This window comes from Salmo trutta, chromosome 16 (genome assembly GCF_901001165.1).
Source record: "Salmo trutta chromosome 16, fSalTru1.1, whole genome shotgun sequence".
In the NCBI taxonomy this organism is placed as follows: domain Eukaryota; kingdom Metazoa; phylum Chordata; class Actinopteri; order Salmoniformes; family Salmonidae; genus Salmo; species Salmo trutta.
The window spans coordinates 32,078,148-32,088,186 of record NC_042972.1 but is presented as its reverse complement, the minus strand read 5'-3'; the positions used below and the strand labels follow the sequence as shown (position 1 = coordinate 32,088,186).

The 10,039-nt window shown below is 45.1% G+C and overlaps 1 protein-coding gene across 1 annotated transcript; it reads right to left on the bottom strand.

Moving 5' to 3' along the window:
- Positions 1-4,658: 4,658 nt before the first annotated feature.
- On the bottom strand, positions 4,659-9,921 carry LOC115150548 (fibroleukin). Its single transcript, XM_029693966.1, has 6 exons — positions 8,989-9,921; positions 7,969-8,164; positions 7,496-7,573; positions 7,180-7,292; positions 6,365-6,627; positions 4,659-5,545 (listed from the first exon to the last, which is right to left on the bottom strand). The coding sequence occupies exons 1-6, from the start codon at positions 9,256-9,258 to the stop codon at positions 5,215-5,217; spliced, it is 1,251 nt and encodes a 416-aa protein (XP_029549826.1). The 5' UTR covers positions 9,259-9,921; the 3' UTR covers positions 4,659-5,214.
- Between the last annotated feature and the right edge of the window lie 118 nt (positions 9,922-10,039).

The window sequence follows — 10,039 nt, the reverse complement described above, 5'->3', positions numbered from 1 at the left end:
GTGAACCTTTTAGGCCTTTTGGATAGTTTTTTCCCAGATTAACTTTTTGGTACAAATCAGAAAGAGATTATTTTTCCAGAACCTTCTCTTGACTTCAAGCGTCATCCCCAAGCAACACTGCCATCTGGTGTTGAGATCTGCTCTTGGGGGGTTAGTGTGTTCAGACCTGCTGAGTGTGTCAGGATACAGCTCCATGGAAGGCTGGATATACAATCATGCTTCAAATCTAGTCCCAAGCTTTCATTGGGCCTGCTTGGGTCAGGATGAGTTTCATTGTGTTGGGTGTCTTTGTCTAACATTCGTTCTATTTTAAAGTATTTCAGTATGTATTGGACTTTACACAACTTAACAGGCCAACTGAATGTAGGCTTATATCACATGCACCCAAAAGGTTCTATCTATACAAGAAAATCAGAAAAAGAGTAACACTGAGTCCCTCTTGATAATATATTGCTCTTGAACATCACCAGTAGTGCTTTGAGGTTGCCATGGTAATGTTGGTACAGAACCAGAAGAGAGTGGGTTGTGAGAGCGCCTGTCTGCTGACTCTCATGGTCACTGTAGCCCAATGTCTATCTAGTACCAGTGCCGAAGTGAGGTGAGGCAGGTTGTTGTTCGTAACACTGTGTACTCTGTGCTCCAGAGCTGTTGAAACGGCGCGGGTCACATGTGCCACTTCCCCCAGTGGCATATGGCGGTTCTCAGGGGGGATGTTGCTGGCTAACCGTTGCCCAGGCTGGGCTTCCGGCCTTTGGGCAGCTCAGCCCACAGGTGCCCCTCTCGCCCTCCAGCACCCCCGCTATCATCCCACTCCAGACATCGTGCCAGGATACTGTGGTGACACAGCCCTGGGCCCTCGGTTCCTCCCATGTCAACAAGACTGAATATGGGAAATTGGCTCCAATTCCATTAATATGATTAAAATACTATATGCCAATCCCTCATCCATAGTTATAACAGGCAATATCTGCTCTGCTCTGTTCAGAATCATTAGAAGCAGCAGACGGCGATCCGATTTCTCCTTTGCTATTTTTATTATTCATGGAACCCCTGGCCCAGGCAATTTGTCAATCAAAGGAAATAACACAAATTTCCCTTAAATATACTGATCCTTTCATCTCATTATACATTGACAATATTTTGCTTTATCTAGGCAATGTATCTCAATTTCTCCAAAATGCTTTGAAGATCATAGGATAAATTCAGATTAATCTCAAATTAGCCCTACAGCTGCTCAAGACCCCCAATGGACTCCATCTCTACTTATGGAATCCCAATAGTTTTGTTTAAATATTTGGGAGTAGATATATTTCCTCCCTTAGGTAAAACCATTAGCAGAAACTTTAACAGAGTGCTCAAATCAATTAAATTCAACCTCAGTAGATGGACAAACATTCCAGTTCCTTTAACCGGTAGAATATCTATTGTCCAAATTAATATCTTGCCATGGTTTAATTTCTGCAGTTCAATGTTTCCCATGTCGCCCCCTTCTGGCTATTGAGAAAGAATATATAAATGAGAAAACATAATTTAGAAAAATATTGAACATATTTATAGGGCCCCTCTTAGAGTTGTTTATTAACCATTATTCTACCATGTACAGTACATTCAGAAAGTATTCAGACCCCTTGACTTTTTCCACATTTTGTTATGTTACAGCCTTATTCTAAAATGTATTAAATCGTTTTTTTGCCCCCTCATCAATCTACACACAATACCCATAATAACAAAGCAAAAACAGGTTTTTAGAAATGGCTGCAAATGTATATATTTCACTCAGTAATGCCTTGCATCCCCCCAATGGTCCAAATGTCGAATCCGTACCCTTGCCAATATCATGGATAGTAATTCTTTGAGAACATTCACAAGATTTGAAAGACACAAACATTACCAGACAAATCATTTTTTTCTATATTTACAACTTAGGTTAGCTATGCTGGTCTATGGAGTCCCTTGGGAAACCCAACCAAACCATCTAATGATGGATTTCATGAACAAATGATCTGGGCTACCGAAAGGACTCATTTCGGTAATATATAAACAACTTTTGGAAAGCTCATATTCTCAGCTAGCCATTAACAAAGTATGGACCACAAATGTAAGTGAATCTGAACAACCATTTAACTGGAACAGAATATGGAAAAATATGACCTTGGCATCTCGTAATCTGGGGGGGCGACTGCAACCAGGGGAGAACGACTGCCCTTCATTGAGGAGGTGGGCAGTTGTTGGTTGGATTAGTTTGGGGGAATGGGATGGGAGGTTGGGGGTGGAGATATGATATGAATTAACTATATGAATTTGTATATTCAACCTGTAACCCCCCCTCAATTAAACAATTGCATAAATAAATAAATTGATCACAAAAAAAACAACACTGATGGGAGGCGAGGATAACGGGAGAGAGATGTTTACAGGTATGAGGAGTTACTGAGTGACAAGTGTTTTTAATCATCAATGTAGTGATCTTAATTGTGTGTAGTGATCCAATATTCCATTGCCATATGTTCATATGTTCTGAGATAGTCCTCTCAACTTGAACATGTTCAACTCAGTTCAGCGATTCTTGCACGCCCACAAAACATTGCCCTTGAACATTACTGTAACTCCATTATACAAAATTTCCGTTGATGTCATGTAATGTTGATTGTACCAGTGGCAGTGAACTTGTCAGTTTTGATCCTAACTAAATATTTTCAGGTCTGAGTTTGTCAGCACTAATAGCTAATGAACCTCATAGAGGACAATATGCCTCGTTTGGTTTTACTCTTCCTAACTCAACCCAGGTATCAGTGATGAACAGTTCTCTCCAACCACAAGGGGGCAGATTGTCTCTTATTCCACATCAAGTTACATTAAAGCCAGAACTGTCAATCAATGACATGGCAAAAGAGACATCACAGGAGTGTGTGTGTATGTGTGTGTGAGAGAAATATAGATAGATAGATAGAGAGAGAGAGAGAGAGAGAGAGAGAGAGAGATCATGATAACTGAGGCGGTATGATCAAACCATGTCTGTGAGGGGAGAAGCCAGCTTGAAGCCTCTAATAGAGGCTTGTCTTTATTAAGCCAAGCACATCATGCACCTCCCATTCGTGTGTGTGTGCATGCGTGCATGTGTGTATGTGCGTGCATGAGCATAAAAGTAGTGTTTATGCAGAAGTACTGTGTGGTCAAGTTTGCGTATATAAGAACTGCACCGCATATAGTGTCTGCTATGCTGAGGACAGTGTTTGTGTTTGCTTTGCTGCAGGCAGTATGTGTTTGTGCTTGTCGGTTTGTGTGTATAGGTAGTGTGTGTGAAAACCTGTGGCTAGTTGAGAGCCTGCCTACCTGTTGTATGTCCGTCTGTCTAACCCAACTCGTAGTTATTATTAGCCACTCAGACTGGCAGCTCATTGCGAACACTGCTAAAACGGGCAAAGCAGTTAACACACCCCCTCACCCACCACCCCCACATAGCCTCACCATCCCCCATACACACACTCACATCCCCACACACCCTGTACACCCCCCCCACCCCCACACACACACACACCGCTCACACACACACTCTAAACTCCCAAAAAAGCTCTGTGAACCACAGCCAGAGGGAGCCGCCCGTCTGACGCCAACTCCTAAGGACAGCCGGGGGTCAGTGTGTGTGTGTGTGTGTGTGTGTGTGTGTGTGTGTGTGTGTGTGTGTGTGTGTGTGTGTGTGTGTGTGTGTGTGTGTGTGTGTGTGTGTGTGTGCGTGTCTGTGGGAATATTTGAGTGTGTGTGTGTGTCTTTCTCTGTGTGTCAGAAAGTGTGTGAGCTCCTAACGCCATCATTGTGTGGGACTTTGGTGTGGGACAGTGTGAAAGCTGTTACAGGTTATTTGTGGTAGGAGAAGGGGAGGCCCTTTACCAAAACTGAGCTCTTCTCTGTTGACTGTCATAGCATCATTTCAAAAGAAAAGACAGTTAGGGTTTGGCTGAGCAATCCCACAGCTGGAGTCAGAACACAGGGGCCTGGAGACCTAGGGGTAGAGAGCACTGAGTTGGCTGTCGGCTGCCCCTCTGTTGTACATTAGCACGTTAGCATGTTATCGGGCCATGGCTTTGAGGGGTCTGAGTATCACCCAACTGATAGCTGACCCCCCTCTGCATGAACCTGGCGCCAGCTGACCCTATATCCAGGGGGGAGAGAACAGGAGAACCACCATGAAACTCTGACTAAGTTTTATAGTGTCATTTTTTGTGAAACTACAGACCTGAAAAAGGAAGAGGTGCTTTGCTAAAGTACTATACTCAACTGACAGGTACTGTCACATACTCTGTAAAATGTAATTTGTTACATGATGCAGGCTTAGGGTGAGGGGTCTTTACTTAGTTTCCTGGTCAGCTAATTCTCCTGTTGAGACTGAGGCATTCCTAATATGGACACCTTATTAAGAGATTATCAGATGGTTGAAATGAATATGCTTGTTTGGGTGATTGAATTAAACCTGTGTAGAATGTCATATGTATAGACCTAACAGGACACATGGATGTCAAGTACCTTTCTTACATAACTTCAAACTGATTTTCAGGCCGAATCTGTTCATCTTTTATGTTGACATATGTTGACATATCTTATTTACCCCAAATAATACTGGTAAACCATATTCAGAGACACAATAACTCAGTCATTGGTTATAAATGTTATAGAAATGTATTTCAATAATAATTTCTCTATACTAAAGCCCTGATTGTCAATGTACATTTCTACATTTCATTTTTGTGGAAAGATTTGCATAACATACTGTATGAAAACTTTACTGTCGTTTAAATATCACAACAACAAAAATATGTGGGGTGGCACAGTATATGGCTCGAATGATGGATAATACAAATGAAGCAGGGGTGAGGAATAAGATTATTTCATTCATTCAGATCTAGGATGTGTTATTTTAGTGTTCCCTTTATTTTTTTTAGCAGTATATTTACACCTGGAACAAGTGATTTAGTGGCCCACTATCCCAACATCATCCAGTGAATCAAACATCCAGTCATCAGCTGATTAACAATAACCTTCCCACAATCTGCAACCAGATTAGGGTTTCCCTAGCTGGGGCACATCACAAACAGATCTGGGACCAGGCTAGATTTATATATACAGAACCTCGCTCGGAGTATGTAGTAGGCCTACATTTTACAGATTACTACTTCACATTAACTGTCCCATTTCAATCTGCTCCCAAGTCATTCTTTATTAGAAATTGCGTGGGCGTGTCTTCATCTCCACACTCTTAAAGGAGTAGCGCTCTCCACTGCGGCTGTCTGTCAGGATGTACCAGGTGCCCCAGTAAATGCCGTTGGTCAGCCCGCTGTAGCGCCCGCGGTAGTACCGTCCATTCAGGTTAGCCGCCAGGCAGGCATCGAACCACCAGCCCGCACCGTAGTACTGCGCACAGTTCCCCGAGGTGTAGCGGTCATGATCACGGTCGTTGGTGCTGAACGCTCGGCCGTCGTGGTTGTAGTGTTTGCTATAGCTCAGGGCATTTCCCGCGTCACCAGAGTACTCCCGTGCTGTCAGACGGTACCTGGGAGAAGGAGACAACATTTACTCAGCGTTCATAACCAAGTGGGAAGGTGGTATTTACCACATACGACTAGGAAAATACACTTGAACGCCCCTCCAACTGGTAATTACTAGTGGGACACTCGTCTATCATCCCTGATCTCCGTCTTCTCCCACATACTGACCTCTGATGTGACCTACTAAGGAAATTACCTCAATAACAGGATTTTCAGCAGTTAAATCCAAGAAACAAAATACAATTTATAAAAAGCTATCTATTAAAAGTGTTTTTGAACAATAGAATTTGTTTGCGAGCACGACAGCGTACTTTTAGTTGATGGTTGCCGCAACTTGTTTGCCATTAGCCAATCTCAATGAGTTCAAAGCATGTGAATGCATCCAACTCATATTTATTACTTCACAACTGGAAATTGCCACCTTCCCACTTGGTTATGAACACAGCATAACACCATGAGCGTATTAGTGTATTATATGTATTATATGTTAAAGAGATATTATGTTCACTCCAAAATCAAAGTTTGTCAGATGTTTACTGACGTCAAAAGAGGTCTAATGTTGAGATGAGTCCACGTCATATTCCATCAGTTGTGTAGATCCAGATACTAGCGTTAAATATAGGCACTGTCTAATTTCAGGCTGTGCCTATCTTCCCATTCAGATGCCGTGGGACCTGAACTGATCTTGACATTATCCCACTTTTGTAAAAAAAAATATATATATAATTGGTAATCTTTGATTTTGAGGCAAACAATTTCTTTAATTTGTGTATAATATACACTGTATATCTTAGTCTTCCTATCTATCTGTGTGTTTCCATTACTTCTGTGTCTCTGTTGCCACTCTAAAGGTGTTGTAGGTGGCTTGGCGTTTCTGCTTGTGCCAGTCCTCCAGTTGAATACGCAGTAGGTGTTGACCAGTGTTGGTGAGAGCATGCAGTGCTGCGTTCCCCAGCCAGTGTTCTCCCTGTGGGGAACCAAAACCCTCGCGGTACTCCTGCCACGTCCGATTGAAGTCCACCGAGCCTTCTCTCCGACGCTGGAACATCGTCCACCCTCCGCCTGCCGTCTCCATGTCACACTCTGCCTGGGGAGGGGCAAAGGTAACAACTCTTGGACATCCGGCACAATAATGATGAAGTATCCTGACCATTGCCAATAGTAGAGAGAATATACGGGGTGATTATTGAGATACAGTATGTAACGCATTGAGAAATGTTTCTGTAATCAGTGGCCTTGTGGTTTGAGTGTCCGCCATGAGATTGGAAGGTTCGGAGTTCCATCCCCAGCCGAGTCATACCAAAGACTGTAAAAATGGAACCCGGTGCATCTCTGCTTAGCACTCAGCAGTAAGGAGATATATTTGGGGTAAGGCCCTGTGATAGACTAGCATCCTGTCCAGGGGGTGTACCTGTACATCAAGCTGCCTTGTGCTACAGAAACAGGAGATAGGCTCCTGCTCCCGTGAGCCATTCTGGCTTGCACAAGCAAGGCTACTTTACTACTGTAATCTGTAAAGTCAGCTCCCTCGTCTGTTTTTTCTCGCTGTACGTTCCCCTCCAAGCTCTACAGATGGTGCATAACACACATACAGTAAACAGGTTGTTTGCATTCAGTGTGTGTTAGTATTAGGAGGTACCTGGACTGCAGGTCTGCGTGGGTCAGGCTGGATGGTGTAGATTCCGTTCTCTCTGATCCCCAAACCATAGATCTCAGCACAGTCCTGAGGATGCAGCCTCGCTGAGGGGGCCACTGCAACACACACACACACTTGCGCTCTTACATCTGTATATTCTGTACGCACATGCGCACACATGCACTCAAGTACACACAAGCACACACACACACACACACACACACACACACACACACACACACACACACACACACACACACACACACACACACACACACACACACACACACACACACACACACACACACACTGCTCTCACCTGTTGGAGGGTGTTGTGTGATGCTTCTCAATAGTAGTAGCAAGTCTTTCTCTCCCTCTCTCCCAACCGCTGCCCCCTCTAAACACATAAAACAAGAAGAGGTTGTGTGAGATTGAGGACCCATCCCACTGTAGTTACATATAGAGTTATCTTCTGATCTGTTGTAGAAGGTTAAAGAGTTGTGCACTGGGTTGTGAGATACCAGTGAACTATCTATCTGCCTTACTCATCCCACACAGAGCCTTGCATTCCTGTGCACTCACCTCTGACTGACACAGACCAGGCCTCACTACGACTTTGTTAACTGTGAGTGTGTGTGGCCCTCTTAAGAGATAAGAGAGACACCGTCATTGTGTGGAGAGGGATCAAGAGAATGAACAGGAGGATACACAAAAAGAGAGAAGATAGGTAGTAACAATGTGTGCATCTGTGTGTATGTATGTGTGTGTGTGTGTGTTCGCCATGCTCCTCACCCAGTCGTCTGGCCATAGCCCTGAGGGCCTGGCTGTGACAGTGGAGGTCACACTCTGTCAGCACTGCAGCCATCAGAGCCAGAATGGCCCCCAGCGTGTCCCCTCCCTGGCCTCCCTGGCCCCTGGGGGCCCACTGCTCCTGGAAGGAATGCATACAGCGCTGCAACTGGAACAGACGCTCCGACACATTCCCTGCCTGCAGAGACCACACACAACATTACAGTCATGACATGACACACACACGCAAGCGTGTACCAGCATTACAGTCACATCACACAAACACAAACCGACACTAAGGCATGCAAAGTAGATGACTGCCACAGACTCAATCACTCAGTCACCCTTACATCCCTCCTAGCCATGTCAGTGGAACACCTGTCATTGCATGAGCTCAGCAAAGCCATATGATGAGGACATTTATAAACCCAAGCCTAATTTTACTCCCTCTTTGATTTTTATCTCTGGAAAGCATCTGTCAAGTGGTGCCAAGTGAAGAGTGCCCCTAATCCCCAGAGTAGGGACCTGTTGCCCGCTCTCCACATACTGTACCACTGACACTAATGCTTACGACACCAGACACTACCCACTGGGCACAGACGTCAATTCAACGTCTATTTCACGTTGGTTCAACGTAATTTCATTAAAATTACGTGGAAACGTTGATTCAACCAATGTGTACCCAGTGGGTGTCTATGCCACTATGCTACAGAGTTGGGCTCAATTCCATTTCAATTGGCTGAGTGACGTTTTGTCCATAGTCACTGTTTCAGCGGCCTAAACTTTACACCCGCGCCACACAAACCAGAGGGACATGGTGTGTCAGACTCAGAGACTCTGCACCAGCATTATCTAATCACCCCTACCAAGCAAACATTGTCCAGGCCTTCCTCTGTGCCACCCAGCTCAGAATGCTCATTGTTTGGTGTGTACAATACCTGAGTCAGTTATATCAATACCTCACTCATTCAACTGGGAAAAGCACAGGAAATGACTTCAGATTGACCTGGTGATGTCACTCACCTCGGGCTGGACCTGCCGGACTTCTTGTCTGTGTTCCTCCCTCAGAGGGGTGTCGGAGGCAGCCAGGGGGGCAACCACCACCCTGCAGCCCGCCGTCCCGGGGCTCCCCTCACACCACCCTGACCCTATCCTCGCTAGCGGAGCGGCAACCAGACTGTCCCTGCAAGGGGGGTGGGGACAGACCGGGGGTGTGTCCGGGGGGGACAACACGGCCCCCACACACAGGGACAGCAGTAGTGGGACCACGCCGATTGAGCCCAGTAGAATCATGTGAAAACTCCTAAAAGAATTTGAAAAGCTGGCAGAATTCAGTCTCTCAGACACCTCTGAGCTTCACCGTTTACTGTCCCTCCAGACACCGGTTTTCACCTTAAAGCTGTTCTGCCTTGCCAGCCTCTTGGATTTGGGTGCCCACACCTCTTTGGTGCCACTTGTCCTTTTTTAAATTATTTTTTGTTGTACTTGATGGGTTTCTCCTCCACTCCTGAGTCTGTCGGCTTGATGCTTTGTTTGAAGCCTTGGATGGTGTCCCTCCACTCTCTGCCCATATAACCTTCTTCTATTTCTGTGTGAACTTCTTCATCTGTCTCTCCATGTCTATCTCTTTTTTTAATCTAATCTTACTGTGATCCCGATCTCTCTGTCTGTCTCTTTCTATCTTTGTTTCTATCTATCTAAATACCTATTTCATCCTCTCGACTTCTCTTCCTATTTTTTCTCTCTCCCTCTGTTTCTCTTTCTCTCTCTCTTTCTGTTGGTGAGGTTCTTTTGGCTCAAATTCCTAGATAACTGCGCCTCTCTTTGCTGTCTGGCACGCACTAACGCACACACCTCCTGATTCACACACACACACACACACACGCACGGACGCATGCACGGACACACACAATCCATCCATCTCCTTGACCCATCCCCTCTCTCTCTCTCTCTCTCTCTCTGACTCTCTCTCTCTCCCTCCCTCTGTTTCTGACTATCTCTCCCTGTGTGTGTCTCTCTCTCTTCCCCTCTCTCTCAGACTCTCTCTCTCCCTCTCTCTCCCTCTCTCTCCCTC